Source organism: Xenopus laevis, chromosome 7S (genome assembly GCF_017654675.1).
Source record: "Xenopus laevis strain J_2021 chromosome 7S, Xenopus_laevis_v10.1, whole genome shotgun sequence".
Lineage (NCBI taxonomy): Eukaryota > Metazoa > Chordata > Amphibia > Anura > Pipidae > Xenopus > Xenopus laevis.
Window position 1 is genome coordinate 31,105,342 of NC_054384.1, and position 22,229 is coordinate 31,127,570.

At 39.3% G+C, this 22,229-nt stretch overlaps 1 protein-coding gene across 1 annotated transcript in view; it reads left to right on the forward strand.

The window, feature by feature from the left end:
* The first annotated feature begins 7,424 nt into the window (after positions 1–7,424).
* pald1.S (phosphatase domain containing paladin 1 S homeolog) overlaps positions 7,425–22,229 on the forward strand; it is a 125,511-nt gene continuing 110,706 nt past the window's right edge. Inside the window, exons 1-2 of the mRNA XM_018227573.2 lie at positions 7,425–7,562; positions 7,794–7,916. Of these exons, the coding sequence (XP_018083062.1) occupies positions 7,897–7,916 (20 nt within the window). The 5' untranslated portion in view covers positions 7,425–7,562; positions 7,794–7,896. The remainder of the gene's footprint in view (positions 7,563–7,793; positions 7,917–22,229) is intronic.

A 22,229-nucleotide genomic window follows, 5' to 3' on the forward strand; every position in this document is an offset into this window, starting at 1 on the left:
TGAGCTTGGAACCGAAAGTTTGAATACTTGATTCCGGTAACAGCGTTAAGGAAAGGAATCCGTTTATTCATTCAAAACTCCAACAGAGCAGCCAAAATAGCGGAACAGCCACTTTTATAATGTAATAAACATAAATTCTTTAATGTCTTTTTTATTTAGTTAAGACTGTTTAAAGACTGGATGAACTGGCAGCAAATTCGGATTGATATCCATGGGAACATTAGCATGAGATCAGTCATGTTTCAGAAAGAAATGTTAAGGCCAGCTCTAGCTGCAGGAATAAAGAATGTAAGGTTTAGGGCTCTTACAGGCAAGCGTTTTTAGCTGTGCTCCCCTGCATTCCGGTTTCATGCGTTCAGCCGCAGGGGAGCTCAGGAGTAGATGCACTGAATTATTTTCAATGGGCTGTAAAGATACATGTAAGCACCGAACGCAGGTTGGGACACAGCATATTGCGTTTTTCCTGCGTTCATTGCTTACACGCATCTGTACAGCCCCATTGAAAATAATTCAGTGCGTCTACTCCTGCGCTCCCCTGCGGCTGAACGCATGAAACCGGAATGCAGGCGCTTACATTCAGGGCCGGAACTAGGGGTAAGCAGAGTAGGCACGTGCCTAGGGCGCAAAGCTAGGGGGGCGCCAGGCACGTACCTGCTCTGTCGCATACCCCATGTCCGGTCCCCTCACTCCCCATACGCTGATTGCCGCTTCTGCACATGCACGCCGGCATCAACTTGTGCATGCACCTGCTCACCCGGCGCTGTGACTGCCCAGGTCGCCTGGCCAGTGTGGCCCAGCTCTGCTTACATGCCTCTGTGTGAGTATAGCCCCATTGAAAAGAATTCAGTGCATCTACTTTTGCGCTCTCCTGCGGCTGAATGCATGAAACCAGAACTCAGGGGAGTGCAGCTAAAAACTCTCATCTGTGAGAGTCTTTAGGGCTCTTACACACGGACGCTTTTCAGATGCATGCTGATTGTGAAGAAATGCGCATATTGTGTTTAAGCACATTTTTTGCCACAAATAAGTGTTTTTTTCCATTCCATTCTCCATGTTATGCAGACCTGACAATGACCCCATGTCATGTAGATGATACTGATCAACTTTTTGTTATTTCATATCAATTAGCAGGAAGGGAATTACGAGAGAGATTCAGGGCTGGATCATTATCACTCTTCTTATATATGAGGTTGGTTGATGGCTGATGGGTGTGGGATTTTCATACAATTTGGGTTGCTACTATAGTGTCATCAAAATTTATAAAAAATGGTTATAATGCTGTTTAGGAATTTGGAGATAAAAAAAACTGTTTAACGTCACTGGCTATAATCGTGTGAAACTAAAAAAGGTAGTCAAGAAAAAATGATTATGCTGTGAGTATTGCTTTAAGAATCTATCTTCATGATTGCTGGACTGCAGCTCCTAGCAGCTCCTATCATGGTTTAACCCTTTATGTTGGAAGTTGTATTCCAGTTGCATTTCAGTGGAACAACACTGTTATGAAAGTTATATACCCCTTTAAGAATATATTACGTAGTTGCCATACTACAACTTCCATCATGCTTTAAAGGAATAGTTCAGTGTGAAAATAAAAACTGGGTAAATAGATAGGCTGTGCAAAATAAAAAATGTTTGTAATATAGTTAGTTAGCCAAAAATGTAATATATAAAGGCTGGAGTGAACAGATCTCTAATAAAACAGCCAGAATCCAACTTTCTGCTTTTCAGCTCTATAACTCTGAGCTAGTCAGCGACTTGAAGGGGGGCCACATGGTACATTTCTGTTCAGTGAGTTTGTAATTGATACTCAGCATTCAGCTCAGATTCAAAAGCAACAGATATGACCCATGTGCCCCCCCCCCTCTGATTGGTTACTGCCTGGTAACCAGGGTAACCAGTCAGTGTAAACCAAGAAAGCTGAAAAGCAGGAAGTAGTGATCTGACTAACATGTTATACATCAAATCACTCCAGCCTTTATACATTACATTTTTGGCTAACTAACTATAGTTAGAAACATTTTTTATTTTGCACAGCCTGTCTATTTACCCAGTTTTTATTTTTACACTGAACAATTCCTTTAAAGGCAATCAAAAGCTTAACAAAGGAGTAGGGTAGAAATGCTTTACCTTATGTTTCGGGATTCTGTACCAGCCCAAAGCCATCACTTTTGTTTACCACTGAAGATCTGTGCCTCTGAAGATGCCCACAGCACAGGCTTTCTCAACAGCTTCCCTGAGCTTATTGAGCATATGCAATGTCACTGACCCTCAAACAATTGCCTAACAAGACAAAGATGATGTAACTTAGGTAACTACGAAGACTTGGAATATTACTGTTATAGAACTAGTGAACAGCTCTGCTTGTACAGTATATAAAATATAGCATTTCAAAATTATTAATTTTTAGGCTTGAGTTCTGCTTTTACCCTAATAATACTGTATGCCACAGAATTCTGGGAGCTGTAGCCCAGCAGCATTTGGAGGAGCAACAGTGCTATGGTAGGTACACAACCCTCTTAAAGGAGCAGTAATGTACAAGGAACCTAGGAATGGCATACCATATATCCCCTCTATGCTAAGGTCTTTTCGTTTTTTTGTATGCAGCCAAATACAGGGTTTAACTGTTTATCACTGATCCTGGAAAGTCATAAACTGAACTACAGCTCAGAGTATGTAGCATTTGTTGGAGTATGGAGTAACGTATGGCTCACTTCAGTAACAGTATTGAAATCTCTTACAGGCATCTTAGAGATGAACATTTTTGCCGGCATTCCCTGTGCTGGATCTTTTCTGTGTTCCACCGCAGAAAGAAATGCAGCCAGTTCTTTTCAATGAGGTGGTACTCATTGCGCTGCAGAAAACACAGGTGGAACACCTTAAGTTGTGTTCCACCTGCGTTTGGTGCATGCCTGCACCACAATGAGTACAGACTAATAGGAAAACAGGCCTTTATTTCTTGCATGAAAGATCCAGTGCAGGGGAACCCAGTAAAAAAAGCTAGCTCTTAGTGCTGATCTTGGCCTGTGGAAAAAGAGTCAGCCCCAATACAGACTTTTTTATCTGCAACTTGAACCATTGTGTTGGCCCAAGTACAGGCATACACAACAGTTATTTGCTCCAAAAATCTAGAGTTTGTGTTTGCAATGGTTCCGGGTGCAGACAAAGAAGAAAGCCAATGTCAGCAATGGACCTGATTCTCACCCTGTGTTTTTCTGCAGGCAAGGATCATCCTCCATGTTTCATTAGCCTCAAAGATGCTTTACAGCAAGCCATAAATCACCTCATCCTGCATCTGATCTACTAGGTACACCTGACTGCCCAGTTTGAAGTTTAAGTAGGATGAACACATATTAGCTGTCATGGGTGTAACCAAAAAATCCACCTGATTTATATCCAGCAGTTCTTATGAGATTCACTCTGTGACTTATGCTATATGAATGGTCATGCACAAAAACACAACCAATAGTGTTAGCTGCATATTCCCCAGGCGAACCAGTACCAAAATGTGTAAATATTTTTGAAGAAGCCTGATGTATAGATCAAATCCTCAGAGCAGTACAACACAAAATTGTCCAAGCACTGCACTACAAATAAGTAGAATTTTTATATTGGGGAAATGGGACCTAACAGTAAGCAGAAACTCATATATTTTCTCCCTACTCCTAATCACCAAAGTACAAGTCTTTCATCAGGCTAGTGTTGTTTTAAATGTTCACTCAAAGCTTGCACTTTATGGCATTTTACATCTCACTATGTACTTGCTTACAAATATGAAACTTTATAAATATGAGTTGCCAGGAGTCATCCTCAGTTATGTCTAGGATTAAAGACCTTTGTGGCATGTTTATGGATGCCTTGGAAAACCATTCTTTTTTGGGAACTACACTTTCTAAGGAATTAGAAACACAACAAAAAAAGTTTTTAAATATACAAATCAATACATTTCGTGAAAAAACGTTTTCACAAAATCTCGAAATTGGCACTTGGCAGTTGTATCTTCTATATGTTTATACTCAGAACAAAGAAAATCACTCCTAAATATGAATGCACCAGTCTTTGTGCCTTATTTGCACTGAGTTTTGAAAGTATGCCGTGCAGAGACCACAAAAATTATTGTGGGCGGAAATGTTAAAAAAATCCAAAAATAAAATGGTCAAAATCTAGTGGCCCCACTGCACAATTAATATTTTACACCAGGCAAAACAAGGCAGAATAGAAATACACTAACAATGCTTTACAATAATTCAAAATTGGAATTACACAGTGTGATAAGTGGTAACACAAATTGCACTGGGCAAGACAACACTCAAGGCAGTAAGAGAAAGTAAAAAAGTGACAATCTATATAGGGCTGATGAAATACAGATGCAACATTTACCAGTAGCAACTGGTTAGGTTTTTTTTATTTAGCTAGTCTTGGAGTAGACTGTAAAAAAATTGCAACTGGGAACTGCACTTAGAACCAATGTTAGCAAGTTAGCACCGATGTTCATAGCAATGTTCAGCACCTCTGTGAATACACATTGGCCAAAGCTGAGTATTGTGTGTGCTCATGTGTGCTGTTTTTGCAAAGGCAAAAACAAAATTGGTATTACTGAAAAGTGTATAATACCTGAGGCACTGCCACTGAAAACATGAAGTTGTCACTGTGCCATCCTGATATGAGTTCTGGGGTATTTATACATGAAATTACCACTGCGCCATCCTGCTATGAGTTCTGGGGTATTTACACATGAAATAGTCACTGTGCTATCCTCCTATGCATTCCAGGGGTATTTATACATGAAATAGTCACTGTGCTATCCTCCTATGCATTCCAAGGGTATTTACACATGAAATAGTCACTGTGCTATCCTCCTATGCATTCCAGGGGTATTCATACATGAAATAGTCACTGTGCTATCCTCCTATGCATTCCAAGGGTATTTATACATGAAATAGTCACTGTGCTAGCCTCCTATGCATTTCAGGGGTATTTACACATGAAATAGTCACTGTGCTATCCTCCTATGCATTCCAAGGGTATTTACACATGAAATAGTCACTGTGCTATCCTCATATGCATTCCAGGGGTATTTATACATGAAATAGTCACTGTGCTATCCTCCTATGCATTCCAGGGGTATTCATACATGAAATAGTCACTGTGCTATCCTCCTATGCATTCCAGGGGTATTTATACATGAAATAGTCATTGTGTTATCCTTCTATGCATTCCAGGGGTATTCATACATGAAATAGTCACTGTGCTATCCTCCTATGCATTCCAGGGGTATTTATACATGAAATAGTCACTGTGCTATCCTCCTATGCATTCCAAGGGTATTTACACATGAAATAGTCACTGTGCTATCCTCCTATGCATTCCAAGGGTATTTACACATGAAATAGTCACTGTGCTATCCTCCATGCATTCCAGGGGTATTTATACATGAAATAGTCACTGTGCTATCCTCCTATGCATTCCAGGGGTATTCATACATGAAATAGTCACTGTGCTATCCTCCTATGCATTCCAGGGGTATTTATACATGAAATTGCCATGAGTTCTGGGGTATTTATACATGAAATTACCACTGCGCCATCCTGCCATGAGTTCTGGGGTATTTACACATGAAATTGTCACTGCGCCATTGTGCTATGAGTTCTGTGGTATTTATTCATTAAATAGTCACTGTGCTATCCTCCTATGCATTCCAGGGGTATTTATACATGAAATTGCCAGTGTTCCACCCTGCTGTGAGTTCTGTGGGTATTTTTACATGAAAGATTTATTTGGTAACCTTAGTTTTACTGGAACTGAGGCAGAACTGAGGCAGATGTTGGCTCAATGCTGCAAAGCAGTTATAAAGGTGGGGGCCCCATAAAGCACTACCCTGCCTAGGGCCCCATTTAATTTTAAAGCTGCTCTGAAGGTGACCAGTATTTTATTACAATGTATACCTTTTCACCTAAATTGCTCTACTTTTCTATCCCTTGCACAGTGTTTTCAGACACAAATAAGTCCTTTATTAAGCATAATGTTTTATCACATAGCATTCCATTAACAGCAACATCTTCCCATGAATTTCCCCCTTTCACTACAAGAACTCTCTCCCGCCCGATTCCTTCATCTCGGATGATGACTCTCTTTCTTTCCAGCATTTTAATCTGCATCCTGGTAATTGAAATCGTTCCACTAAACTGTTGAGAAGCAGGATTTATGTGGAAGGATAATTGCCTGAGCCACCTCACTCTTTAAAGGGGTGGTTCCCCTTTAAGTTAACTTTTAGTATGTTATAGAACGAATAAGCAGCTTTTCAATTGGTCTTCAATATTTATTTTCATTGTTTTTTTAATTATTTGCCTTTTTCCTGCTTTCAAAAAAAGGGGGTCACTGACCCCATCTCAAAAGTATATGCTCTGCAAGGCTACACCTGTCTTGTTATTGTTCCTTTTCATTACACATCTATTCAGGTCCTCTCATATTTATATTCCATGCTTATTCAAATCGATGCATGGTTGCTAGGGTCATTTGTGTCCTAGCAACCAGATTTCTGTAATCGCAAGCCAGAAGAACTGCTGAATAAAAACTCAAAAGCCACAAATCATAAAAAAATGAAAACCAATTGCAAATGGTCGCCTAATATCACTCTCTCACATCTACATCTACTAAAAATTAACTCAAAGGTGAATAACCTCTTTAATATATTGTTCTGCAGCTTGTGGGATATTTGTATGGCAGCCAGTGACAAGTGTTATGTGCTTTACCAGCCTCTCTTATACAGGGGTGGGTGATCCTGGCCCCTCCGCTGCCTGAGGCTAGGGCCACACGGCGCGATTTTGCCGCGATTCTGCGCTGGGCGAGTTGCGAGTTGCGAGTCGCTGCGGTTTTTAAGCCGAAATAGCTTTGTTAACTTTGGCGCTGGCGTCAATGCAAATCGCGGCGAAATCGCTGCGCTAATTCACACGCGGCGATTCGTTTTCTATTGTCGCCCGAAGTTGCCTCGCTGGGCGTTTCCGGGCGACAGTAGAAAAAGAATCGCCGCGTGTGAATTAGCGCAGCGATTTCGCCGCGATTTGCATTGACGCCAGCGCCAAAGTTAACAAAGCTATTTCGGCTTAAAAACCGCAGCGACTCGCAACTCGCCCAGCGCAGAATCGCGGCAAAATCGTGCCGTGTGGCCCTAGCCTGAGGCAGCAGCAATTGCTGCTGCCCCCCCTCCCCCGGAAATTCGCTCTTAAAGTACCAGGAGCAGCATTTTTGCTGCCCCTGGTACCCAGTGGGGCGCTGCTGCCTGAGGCGACAGCCTCAACTTGCCTCATTGGCGAAGCACCCCTGCTCTTATACTAAGGACAATAGCAGTGAGTCACCAGGCTGTAAATGTAAGTTTGTGTGGGCGCCCTGTGTCCCCCCCCCCTACAATTCCAGCGGATGGTTGCGTTCCTGGGAGGAGCCATAGCGCTGAGAGGAGAGAGCGGCCACATCTGTAATGTGCAGGCAGGGACAATACCATAGAAGCAGGGTACTACCAGAGCGAAGAAGTAACAGAGCTGCAGGAGCTGAGAGACAGAAGATAGAAGGTTACCGACTTGTTTCCTGCCCAGCTGTTGGCGCTTCTGCCTCTTTCATAAGCTTTCTGTTTTAACCCTTTCGGCGCTTGGAAGCTTTCTCTCCGTTGTGTTAGTGCTGCCAGTATATCTCCCCCGTGGCCGCGTTCACTTTCAAGTCTTGTGTCCCTTCTCTCTTACCCTCCCGTGCCACATACCCGGCTTCTTTCTATCAGCCTCACGTCTGGCATTTTCCTCTTGCAGCAACTTCCCCTAAACTCGCCGTCTCTTGGATACCGAGCCGCTACTTTCAGCCCAGGAGCGACAATCACCCCAGGAGCCAGGAACCCTAACCACCCCAGGAGCCATGCAGCAGTCGCAGCCATGGTAGGGAAGTGTTTCTTTGCTATTCTGCTACTATTGCCTTGGAAGTCACATTCAACCCCTTTCTGTTAATACATTAACCTCTGCATCCCCTGCAGACTTGGAATTTCAACTGCATTCTGAAGGGCTGCCCAGTTGTTAGGGCAATTAAGTCCTAGCAACCAGGCAGCCCATTGGAATTTAGAATGATGATAGTGAAAAAGGAAGATAACCAATTAAAAATAACAGTAAGGGCTTTTACACAGGAGTAGACACTCAAGGGGGCTGTATTCACACAGACGCGTGTAAACGACAAGCGCAGGCGGGACACAGCATGTTGCATTTCACCTGCGTTTGGCGCATACATGCGCCTGTGTGAGTACAGCTTCCTTCACGATAATTGAGTGCGTCTACTCCTGCGCTCCCCTGCGGAAGAAAGAGCAACGCACAGGGAAAAACCGCCGTGTGTAAGAGCCCTAATGGTGAATCCTCACAGTCAATCTCTTGGTTGCCAGGGTTCAGTTGTCCATGACAACCAGATAGGATTTTCACTTGCAGATGGAATATATGCAGAATAGATAAGGATAATCATTTAAAAATCATGCAAAGACCAAATGAAAAGTTGCTGAGACTAGGTCCTTTTATATCAAAATTAAAGTTAAAGGATAAGGAAAGGCTTAATCGCTGGAGGGGTGGGGAAATATGTTAGTCATCACCCACTTATTATAACCACTAACCTCAGATCCCGGGTCGGTAGCTATCTGCTGATATATACACCAGCCCTAGGTATTCTTCTATTAAGTGCTGCCTGCTATCGTGATGCCAGTCCCAGACCAACGCACACATGGGGCACTAAAGTGGAACTTTTGCTCAATTCCTGATAGATATATATATATATATATATATATATATATATATATATATATATATATATATATATATATATATATATATATATATATATAAAGGAAAAATTGCTGCACCCACTTACTGGTGTAAAACCCTGGGTGCACACTGCAGAAAAGTCATGTAGAATATCATTTATGGCAAAGGCATACACAGGATTTAAAATATGGTGGAAAAGTATTAATAAATAAACTTTATCTCTTTTTCACCATATTTTAAGTCCTGTGAGTGCCTTGCTTTACATGATATTCTATATCTCTTTTTTTTTTAATTATCCATATAGGATTAAAACAGTCTCCATTCATAGCCATATCTTCTTAGCTTTTGCACACAAAAAAAAAAAACGAAGCAGCAGTGTTTTATTCGTTTTCAATCTCGAACTCTCTCATCCTTCATAACCCTGAAAACATCCTATGAGTCTTGGAAATAAATGAGCTCCTTTCAATGCCCTGCCAAATACTTGTTCCCTATCCATTATCTGAAATACTTCAGCTGGCAGTGTTAATAGGAGGATTTCCTTTAGGCACCAATTAGGGTGGGAATTCCTCTGCTGGACTCTGAAAACATTGTACACCAGGTTTTGCTGTGGATATGTCGTTTTTGTTTTTGTATGTGAGAGAAAATGGGGGAATTCAGTGGGATTTAAAGATAACGCTTATCCGGTTCATTTATATTCAGCACTATTAATGACGCCTTGTACTAAAAACAGTATAGTGAAAGGGCAGGTTAACACAAAAATAGGAGAAAAGATGGTTTGTATTATTCGATGATGACTGGGAATTCTCGGGGCATTATTTCTGGTGGTGTTACAGGGTTTGGATTTTTGTAGTCAGATTGTGATGACCTCACCTTTTTGGTTTTTCATTGGCCGTTTGTAACTGGAGATGTTCGAGGGAAAAAATGCATGTGTTCAGCAAAAGTAGAGTAGGTTTGGGAATGAACTGTTTCCTGAAAATATTTCTGGCACTAGGTTTCCACTATCCTGAAATGCTTTCATAAAACATCTTAGTTTGGCTGTCTTGCTTGTTTTTTTGGCCACTTTTCTTAATTTTTCCAAACTAGTTGGGGGTTAGCACTTATTTTTAGAAACAGTCCATTAGTATATAGATTCTACAAATGCATAGCTGCACATTGTGTGTTTAGCGTTATGTTATCTCTGATTTTGTTTGGTTCTTTCAGGAGGGCATGGAAGCAAGGGCTTACTATTTAGGGTACAATTGCAATTACCCTAATTTGCAATGAATAATATTTGATAGATATTTTACATGAGGTGACCAGCCTGTGTCCCTCCTGTTGTGGTTGGATTATAACTCCAAACATTCCTTGGCAAAGAAAGGCTGTTGGCTTTGTTATGGTAGTTGCAGTGGAACAATTGGCATGAGATCACCCATTCCGTTTAGAAGAAAGGAGGTTCCGTCTAAATATTCGGATGGGGTTTTTTACAGTGAGAGTTGTGAAGATGTGGAATTCTCTCCCTGAATCAGTCATACAAGCTGATACATAAGATAGCTTTAAGAAGGGGTTGGATAGCTTTTCAACAGCGGAGGGAACACGGGGTTATGTAAGATATCTCATAGTACAAGTTGATCCTGGGACAAGTCTGATTTCCATCTTAGAGTCAGGAAGGATTTCCCCTCCTTTGAGGTAAATTGGAGAGGCTTCAATTGAGGGTTTTTGCCTTCATTTGGATCTACTAGCAGTTAGGCAGGATATGTATAGATTTAAATAAAAAGGCTAAACTAGATGGATGTGTGTCTTTTTTCAACCTAACTTACTATGTTACAACAACAGATGGAGGTATGTAGGTCTGGTGAGCCAAATGTATGACATTTTTGGTAGCTGCTGCCCTTAGACTTTTTGCATTGCCCACCTGCTTTGATGTCTGGCACTGCTTACAAATTGTCATGAGTGACATCATAACTGAGTTCTGAAGCATCTTCAAATGTAATTGTGCCAGTTATGGGCAGTGACATCACCAGACTGACACCAGTATTATGGTCTGAAGTATTCACTTCCTTTTCTGTATCAGAACTGATTATTGGGCAGGAAAGTCACATAGAACTCATAGTGGTCCCCCAACTTTGCTATTTGCAGCTTTGCTCTCTTCCCCTTTTTCGATCAGATATCAGGAAAACATTGTCTTATTGTTAGCACAGCCAAGAACCTGTTTTTGCATTGGCTTTCAAGTTAAATAACCTAATAACTGGTACTGATATATGCATTTATGGCTACTGCAGAACTCAAGAAACAAATCAATTACAGTGGGTTCAAGTGAGATCTTTGTGTATGTGCTTTTGTGTGAAGGCAGGTTAAGCTTGAATACTCCTAAACTGGAGTATTTCTAATGGCTTCATGTAAATCTAGCCCAAGGAAAGTAAAGGGCATAAGGACAGTTTATCGATAAAAAGGAAAATAATCTATGGATGTGACTGGGTTGCAGTATTCAGTGTAAGGCATTATTAAAATTATGATGATTATTAACATGTATTGACATACCTCCCAACTGTTTTTTCACGGGACAGTCCCTATTTTGACAGCTCAACCGGCAGTCCTGGATTGTTATTGAAATGTCCCGACTTTTTCTTTGATCTCATGCACTGAACAGCCAGAAAAAGATACAACATTTCTAACTTAATTGGCTTTTGGCAGAGAGCCCAGGATACATGGCAGGTGCACTTGGATACATTTGTAACAATTTAAGATAACCAAAGAAACCATTTAAGATAAGCAGGTCTCTTGGGGAAACTGTGACTTGCAGCTTAAAGGGCAATTCACCTTCATTAGCAAAACTGTAATAACACATAAAAACCACAGAAATGCGTTCAGACTTTCATAACCTGCCAAATTTTGGAACATGGTAATTAGGGGGCGTGGCCACAAAAATGGGTGTGGTCAAAATTGTTGTTTGTCCCTCTTTCTATTTCCAAAATGTTGGGAGGTATGTATTTATTAACAGCCAATGTATTGTGCAGCATTAGCCAAAAGATACACAGAAACATACAAAACAACCAATAACCAGTGTCTGGAGGTGTCTGGAGTCCACCAAGGCTGTCACCTCAGGGTTCCCCCTCTGCCCCATTTGCGAAACTCGCTGCAAGTCTACACCTCCCCTCCGATCCCCCAGTGCATCACGTACGAGATTCCATTAGATCGGGGGTTGGGGAGAAGCATCAAAAGTCCAGGATCAGATCAGGGAGCAGGCTTGGATTGCTAATATCACATGAGGTGATGAGGGCCCTACCCAAAAGAGCTTACAATCTAAAAGGAGATGTGGTTAAGACAGAAGGTGTAGGAATGGGCAATACAAGGTGAGATGTGGAATAGAATGTTGCATTTAGCAGCATATAGTGCATACTGAAGCTATGCTAGAATAGATAGTGGGTAAGCATCTGTAAAGAAATTTGTTTTAAACCTTTTGAAAGCAGAGGAATTCAGAGAAAATCATACAGAATGTGAGCGATAATTCCAGAGAGGGGGTACAGCTCTTGCAAAATCTTGAAAACAAGTGTGTAAGAAGGTAAAGGTGAGCAGAGTAAAGTATAGTCTTCAGTACCGGTACACACGTTCTTTTATGTACCTTGCTGTAAATGATGTCCTTATATTGTACATTATCACAGGCACTTTGTCAGTCCAGCATCCATGGTAACTGTGCTAAGGTAATATCAGAACGGCAACAAGAGCCTGTGGTTACTGGTATGTTCAAGTGTTAAGTTCAGTCCTCTCTTGTATCATGTATGGGACAATTCTTACCCTTAGCACTTGCGATTCAACGGTTAATGAGGCCTTAGTCTCTGCATGTGGAACTAATAGTGGTGCAGATGTTTATTTTGTGTGTCTCTTCGTAATTGTTTGGTGAAGCATCACTGTAAAGAATTCACAAGTACACTGTTGTGTCCTATAGATTGATGTTATATCTCAGTATTCATTTGGTGTTTCTCTGCATCCCATTTCTTCCTACAACACTCAGACTTTTTCTATAGATGTTGGGGCCTAGGCCCTTATTTGGCCAAGTTAATGTTAGGCAGCCGCTAATAATAATCTAAAATAGTGCACTAAATATGCTGAGTTCATTCCTTTGCAACTATAATTAATTTCCTGAAATCAGAGAACATTCCAAATAGAGAACCTTTTTTCTGGTTTCTGACGATAAACTTAATGCAATGAGCATGATTACTTCTAACGCTGTGCTTAGGTTCAGCACTAGGTTCACATAAAATGGTTAGCCCTACCTTTTCTTGTGGATAGTATTAATGCAACTCTTTTTCCTATTGATGTAAGTAAGTGTGGTGCTCAGAGGCCCAGTACTCCTTATAAGCTGTATGGGCAGGGTCTGCCTTCCTTTTACCACTCTGCATTTCATTTTGAATCTTTGTATTTTCAATGCAACTGTAGTGTTGTGTCTATTTATAGGCTGTCTCCCATAGACTCCATTTTATCCAAATAATCCAATTTTTTAAAAAAAAAGATCTCCTTTTTGTAATAATAGAACAGCTCCTTGTACATGATCCAACAAAGATATAATTAATTCTAGTTAGAAGCAGAACCAGCCTTTCAATTCTTGAAACGGCAAAAAAATTGCCAAATGCATTTAAGTCTATAAGGCGACAAATTAGTTTTGATGCGCCACAATTATCATCACTAGTGTTTACATATTTTTCTAGTAGACTAAATGTATGTATGAAGATCCAAATTGTGGAAAGATCCATTAACCGGAAAGCCCCAGGTCCCAAGCATTCTGGATAACAGGTCATATACCTGTGTATATATAACTAAAAATATACATACTTCCTTGCCTGATCAGGAGTTAAACACAAAGCTCCATTTGTACATTATGCCCATGATAATTTTTTTAATGCCAACAGATTTACATACAGTTGATGGGTGTGTAAGTATACAATTATTTTCTCTCGCTCTACTTATGTGTCACCTATATTGTCTTGGGAGCAAGTTTTGTGCAATTTACTAAGTTGCACAACATTTTGTGCCTGAATGCAGGGTCGAACTGGGCTGGCGGGACACTGGGAAAAAACCCGGTGGGCCCCACCAGCCCACATCCACAACCTGGATTTCTTCCTGGCTTCTGTCTCAGGGCCCCGAGGGCTACTTTCTAAGGGCCTTCCTTCAGACAACCTTGCCGCCGCTTATGTGCACAGTGTGCATGCGCTTCAGCGCACATAGTTTTTTGCTGCAACCAAACAGTACGTGCGCTGACACCCATGCGCAAGTGCACACATGGAGAGGAGGGTTACCGGACGGGAGGCCCTAAAGCAGCAGCCCTCAGGGTCTGCAGGGGGGGCCCTGAGAAAGAAGCCCCGGTGGGCCCTGGGCCCCCAGTCCGACACTGCCTGAATGTTCAGGCGAAGAGCAGACTATGCGGATGATCCGTTTTTCTCCACTTGCGTTTTTGTAAGCTGGTGGAGTAAAGCAGATCCATTTGCTCCTTCATGTAGCTCCACTGACAGGTATGGTGTTGACATGCGTGCAGCTACACTGAGCGGATTATGACCCAAAAACACACACAAAAAAAAATAATAATAACATTTTGGGCAAAATCCGTGCCAGTAGCACCGTAGGACGGGAATAGCCAATCAATAACAGCCATGCAATCACAAAAGCAAACTTAGGTTTCCTATAAGGTCCACCTAGTTGCTGATTGGGTTCTGTCCTACAATGCAGTATTTTTACACAGTATTTCTCCTATAACATAGTAAGATTATTAGTCCAATATGCCATTATTACAGAAGGGGAGATATAGTGTTGTTTAGGTGTTGCAAGCTATAAGAAGTCTGGGCTACTGGAAAGCTACTAAGAATTCCTGTTAACTAAAAAATGGAAGGAAGTCCGTGCTGCTGTCGAAAACAACCAGTCAGATCTTTTCTTTAGTATTTTAACTTGTAGTTGGATATTCAAATCTAATTGCTAATTGGTTGCTATGGGCAACTCCACCAGTGATTTATCTCTTTAGTACAGGTATGGGATCCGTTATCCGGAAACCCATTATCCAGAAAGTTCCAAATTACAGGATGGCACTCGTCTCCCATAGACTCCATTATAATCAAATATTTCAAATATTTAAAAGTGATTCCCTTTTTCTTTGTAATAATAAAACAGTACCTTGTATTTGATCCAAACTATGATATAATTAATCCTTATTGGAAGCAAAACCTGCCTATTGCGTTTATGTGATCTTTTAGTAGATTTAAACTACAGGTATGGGACCTGTTATCCAGAATGCTCGGGACCTGGGGTTTTCCGGATAACGGATCTTTCCGTAATTTGGGTCTTCATGCCTTAAGTCTACTAAAAATTCTTTTAAACATGAAATACACCCAATTGGCTGGTTTTGCTTCCAATAAAGATTAATTATATATTAGTTGGGATCAAGTACAAGCTACTGTTTTATTATTACAGAGAAAAAGGAAATCATTTTTAAAAATTTTGATTATTTGGATAAAATGGAGTCTATGGGAGACAGCCATTCCGTAATTCGGAGCTTTCTGGATATTGGGTTTCTGGATAAGGGATCCTATACCTGTACAGAGATCCAAATTACAGTAAGTTCCCTCATCCTGAAAACCCCAGGTTTTGTGACTTTTGCTTATCACCTCAGTGAAGCATAATGTTACTGTTCCACAATGTTGGTGAACTCCTTGTTTTACATGTGGTGCCTCCTTAGATGTGACATTACAATAGCACACTGTGAGGAAAAGTGATTAGAGGCTGATAGCATGAAAGAGTTCTTTCTTTAAAAAAAAGGAACCTGAATGTGTTGTTATCTGGACTGTAGCCACGTACAGCAGTTGTTTGCATTGTATAGCCAATAATTTGCCTTAATACTATGGATCTTACAGGAGCGTAATGTAGGTTTGTAGATATAGGGCAGCTCAAGCATCTGTCTAAGGAAGGATTATACCCTCATACTCCCAATTGCTTCCCCTCCCATGATCTTGCTTCATTCGTTTGTTAATCACCAGGATCATCATCACTTCCAAGCCTTTATAGTGGGTGGGGCTTTATTAGTATCAGGGTTGCGGCCAAGCCGCGTGTCAGAGCAATGCGTGTGAACAATCCACCACAAAATATTGCATTTTAGGAGGAAAATTAAATAAACACAACCAGCAAGTGAGGTTGATGGTAGCAGTGATACTATCAATACAGCTTCACAGGAGTAGACAGCAATGCAAAAAAAAAGTTAAAGTTAAAATACACACAAACACATTGCAATCTGGGTTAAAACAGCAAATGTTTCTATTTTCCACCTTATAGGTTATTTAAAGGGGTTGTTCGCCTTCCAAACACTTTTTAGTCGAGTTGTTTTCAGATTGCTTGCAATAAACAAAGACTTTTTCCAATTGCTTTCCATCTTTTATTTTTTACCGTTTTCCCAAAATTGAAGTTTAATGTTTCTGTCTCTAGTGTCTCAGTCTGGCAGCTCAACGATCCAGGAGCATTCTGAACTGTTACAATTTGCTACATTTAGTTGATGCATTTCTCAGCAGTATCTGTGGAATATTAGCAACTATTATATCAATTCTAACAGCTGCCTGTTACCCACAAAAAAAGCAGGCACCCTGCGGAACGAGGAGAGGATTTTCAGGTGCGGGTATAGATGCGGGTCGGTTTGTGGGTCTCATCTAAATTTCTTATGTTATGTACTATTGTCTATGTTTTACTCCTTTAAAGTTTTACAAAACTTGTTTCTGTCCCCACCCACTTTTGATGATGTCACTTCCAGGTTGCAGCAACATAACTTCCTGTTTGATGGTGGTCGGCGGGTTGCGGATAAGGCAATCCTGGTCGGGTAGAGGATCAAAGTGGGTAAATATGCCGGTTGCAGTTCGCTGGTTTGGGTCGGGTCTTAGAAATTGGTTCTGCGCATTACTCCAGCTGCCTTTATGAAACTCAAAGATAAAGACGAAGATAACAAATGTATCAACTAAATGTATCAAATTAGAACAGTTAAAGAGTCGGCGACCCTCCTGCCAAAGCTGCTTTAGAAGGTGAAAAATGAGACTTTACACTTCAATATTAGAAAAACAGTCACAAAAAAGTCTTCTTTATTTCTGGTGAACAATCTGAAACCCACTGAACTGGAAAAAAGTGTTTGAAGGTAAACAACCCCTTTAAATAAGAGGGCAGAAAACTAGCAAAATACACACGCACAGTTTTACTTATGTTTGTCCTGGATGATGGGGCCACCACTGAGACCCAATTCAGGAAGTACTGTTAAAAGCCAATTCTAAACCCCTGTCAGAATGTGTAAATACCTGGTATTATATGTAGTTGAATTATTCCATGTATTATATATATATATATATATATATATATATATATATATATATATATATATATACCCTTATTGACATAGCCTTGTTAATGTACTTAGAGAGAAATGACCATTAGTTCTCTGGACTTTAATTACCGCTTTGGATGGTGGGTCCGGTAGCTCAGGCCCCAGACGTTCAGTATAGGGAAACAAGCAGCTAGTAGCGTAGTAGTAGGCAGGCACCGATCCAAAATGTATTGTCTTACACTTTCATTAAAAAGAATATGTGAGAATATGTGATTAAAAAATATGAAATATATTAGATATATAATATATAAGTATTAATCCAAGATACCAACAGGTGGCAGTGCAGGCCAGTCTTTTTGAGAATAGTACTAATACTTGTATGGTTTCATCAGTTTGCATATTTATGGAGGTACCAGTGAAATAACTTGCGTCTTAAAGTACTTTTGTACAAGCACTGAAAAACATCTGGGATTTCTGGATGGAAATGACATCTAAGCATTGACAAATCTGATGCCCCAAAGCTCTGTATACTTTTCATTTTGATTTCATCATTTTGCTGTTAGGGATCATCTTTTGCTGTAAAGGACTATTAAAATATATAAATGTGTTGGGCACCATATAAAATAAATAGTACATATTCAATATACATATACAAATAAATGGAGCTCAGTAATTTTACAAATATCATCACTAATCTTTGAACTTTTCACAAAATTAGATGAATATTTTCTTTTTTTTGGAAAGAACCATTAGAAGAAGTATATTAAGCAGTTGGGCTCCTTTAATCATGAACTGCTAGATAGCACCCTATGATCTGATATAGAAAGTCTGTCTGCAGGCGGATGTGCTACTGAGACACTTTGGTTTTATACACCGCAGGAATAGTAACCTTTTTCCTCTAGTTTTATGCAAAAACAGCTAGGGGGCTTAATATTAAGCAGCAACTTGTTGTATTAAAATACAAGCAAGAATAGACATTGTTAGAAAGACTCTTCTGGAGGCAGCATGGTGACGGTAAACATTCAGTTTAATGTAGGAAGTCTTTTCTGGAAAAATTAAATAAAAGAAAATCCATGTATTATGGATATTGATTGGTAACAGTTTTCTGTACTTGTATGGTAGGTCAACTTTCTTGACTAATATCCATGTTGGTTGATTCATGGATTTGCCATGTTTGAAAATCTATGGCGTTTGCGTCGCTTCGTTTTCCTGAAGTCACCTAAAGTTGCCTTGTACTTTGGAAAATAAAGCTTAGACACTGAGCTACTAGTAGCAGCTACTTATCACGGCTACAAAACACCAGAAAATACACTGCCATAGACAATGCTGAGAATTGTCTCTGCTAAAACACATGTAGAGACAGTTATTCACCCTTATATTTACTGATTTGCAGTGACAAGCTGGGAGCAAATGATCACGTCAAACTATATCTCAAAGATCATGCTTGTGCATCTTAGACTGTTGGAAAGGATTGTTCTGCAGGACAGGTTCATTTTTTTTCTCCATAAATAGTAAAAATAGTAAAAGTTAAAATCCAGGTCCCCCTGAGACACATTAAGTTACTTTGAGTAAGAGAATCAACAGAAAGCAGTTCCATCCTAAAGTGCTGGCTCTTTCTGAAAGCACATGGCCAGGCACAATGACCTGAGATGGCTGCCTACACACCAATATTACAACTTAAAAAATTACACGTGCTGGTTCAGGAATGAAATGTTATATTGTAGAGTGATTACAGTGTAATATAATTTTAGAAATAAAAACTACATCATAAAAATCATGAGAGAATCTCTTTAAGGAACATACTGTATTCATCCTTTTGATTTGAGGTGGAGAGCCTCAAATCATATAAATATATATATATATATCTATATGTCTATATATATATATATATATAGGTGAAGAATGGCAGCACTCACAGGATTTTCAGGTGAAATAAAGAAAAACGTTTTATTTAACTCGACGTTTCGATCCCTCACAGGGATCTTTCTCAAGAGTATACAAACATACAAACATGTATACTCTTGAGAAAGATCCCTGTGAGGGATCGAAACGTCGAGTTAAATAAAACGTTTTTCTTTATTTTGCCTGAAAATCCTGTGAGTGCCACCATTCGTCACCTATACATTTACCCTGCTGGCTCGGGCACCCAGGTACTCTATCCTGTAAATGGTGTGCACCTTTGGGACTGTAAGTATATATATATATATATATCAAGTACAAGCTACTGTTTTATTATTACAGAGAAAAAGAAAATCATAATTAAAAGTTTGGATTACTTGGATAAAATGGAGTCGATGGTAGATGGCCTTTGTGTAATTCAGAGCTTTCTGGATAACGGGTTATATATATATATATATATATATATATATATATATATATTATATATATATATATATATATATATATATATATATACACACTTAACAACAACCAAAATGACATCTAAAAGTTTGAGTGAAATTTTTAAACAAATATCAAAAATCACAAAAAGGTTTGACATTATTAGCACATAATTTCACATCAGTGTGCTCGTATATAACTAATCTGTTTGATACGTGTCCTGGGTAAGATTTAAAATTGTTAAACTACTAAAGGTAGGATTTAAGCATTGTTTCTTGACTACAGGTAAAGTCATTCATAATCTGTCTAATCGATGGAATGAATCAGTCGTACTTATTTGAGTATAACCATAATAATTGGATCATAATCTGTAAATAAGCTTTAAGGTGGTAAAATTGGCTCATGGTTATTGTAATTATTTGGTTAAAATGAGCCAAGAGATCTCAGAAGACTGTCATTTGCTCTATGGGGATATCTGATTAAGGGGATTAGGAGGCAATATTCAAACAGTGGCAGCAATAAGAAACATAATGCATTGCTTTTTAGGCTAATGCCAGAGTTAGAAATTGACCTGCTGATATACACAAGCCAAGAATTAGCCCTCTATGCTGGTATTAGCATTCTGTCCTGCCTGCAATTCCCAAACAATTGTTTCTCTTGTGAAATCAGCTGCGTGTACCTGCACCAACACAATTGTTCCTGGTGAAGGCAGGACAGGATGCTAATAGAGTGATAGATTCCTTTATTCATCACATGTACCCTGATCATTCCAAGACTGTGTCATTTTTAAATAACTATTTACTAGTGCATAAGAATAGTAATAGCACTTAAAGGGGTTGTTCACCTTTGTGAAACTTTTAGTATGATGTAGAGAGTGATATTCTGAGACAATTTGCAATTGGTTTTAATTTTTATTATTTAAGGGTTTTGTGTTATTTAGCTTTTTATTCAGCAACTCTCATTTTAAGCAATCTGGTAGCTAGGGTCCAAATTGCCCTAGCAACCTTGCACTGTTTTAATCTGAGACTGGAATATGAATAGGAGAGGCTGGAATAGAAAGATGAGTAATACAAATTAGCAATAGTAATAAATTTGTAGCCTTACAGAGCATTTTGTTTTTATATGGTCATGAAACTCCTCGGTAACTTATAATATCCTTATATTTTACAAGAGGGGGTACTTTGTTCACTATATATATATATATATATATATATATATATATATATATATATATATATATATATATATATATATATATATATATATATATATATATATATATATATATATTTTTTCATTGGTGTCAAAAAAATCTACACTATTTATAGCAGAATATACAGTTCATCTAAATGAGCACCAAAAACTCTGCCAAAAAAAAGCACGAAAGCTAGCAGCAGCACTTGTGTAATGAACGCCACATATCGCAAGTCAAATTTGTCTCCTCGCACTTTAGTAAACATGTGAGTGGCAATAATACTCACTGTGATATTGGCCAGTGGGTTATAGACATTTTTACAAACTGTAGCAAATGGACGCCTAAGAATCCATGTGCTACAGATTGGGGTGCTGCCGCTGATCCCTTACATTGACTGGGAACCTGTGTATGTTCAGCCTTTTACAATTTTTAATTTCTTGGTTTGAACTGAATTTTATTTGTTTATATAAATAATACCCAAAAATTTGAAAACTGAAAGTTGGTGAGTAGTGCAGGGTGAATTTTTGCACCAGCCATGGATTCACGGCAAATTACACATTTTACCATCTGCAATTTTTTTGCACGAAACAGCGGCAAAAGTTTTACATGGAAAATTCACTGCGATAAAAAAGTTGCCACGACAAAATAAAATTCCCATTGACTTTAATGCATTTGGACAAAAAATCAGCTGTTGCTTGGAAATTGTTTTTTTTACTTCTGTTGACTTTTTTGGTGAAGCTAAACAGGACTAATTCACTCATCACTATGGGTGAGGTGAAACTAAGCCCAAATAAAGCCACTTTTAGAAACGATATTTTGTTTTACAATCCATTGTGGGAATTTTGTGAATTGTAGAAAGAGGACAAAGTGTTGTGCCATCACAAGAGGAAACGATTGCTCTTATTTTGTGTCTTCTCCACTTGGTATTATTCCCAACACACCTCTCTGAAACAACTTGTTTTTACTTCCTGTGAATCTGATTTCCCTGATAAAGAGGAAGGAGTGTGGCCACACAGTTCAAAAGCAGATAGCCTCCAGGGAGGAAGTGAGTCAAAATTAGTGGATTAATAGCCAAATAAACCTTCTTGGACTGATTTAAGATGTGTAGTCCTATGAGCATAATAGAATAAGGTTGTAATGTGGTTTGATGTCTTCCGCAGATGGTACATGTCTGTCACAATCTCATTTAACCCACTTTCAGCCAAAAGACCCTGCCTGCCAAATTTGCAGTGTTGCCTTTTCTTGTTAATAACTGAAATGATTATTCTTGGAAGAGGACAATTTTCCTTGCTTTACTAACTTAAATTATATTTTATTGGTGTTGCAGATGCTAAAATGACTCTATGTCTAGCATGAAATGGATACAGAGAAACAATGAACAGGTGCAGCACTTGTTGTTTGTATTGCTTAACAAGCCTGCTGCTGACACCACCGTAACATGGGATACATGAACCCGTGAAAGGTTATAGATACAGTAGAACCCCCATTTTACATTTTTCAGGGGACAGGAAGAAAATTATGTAAAATCAGGGAAAAATAACTTTTCCTTCAAGTACTGGATATAGGATATAAGCACAGGAGTCTGTTTTACTTTGAGATACAA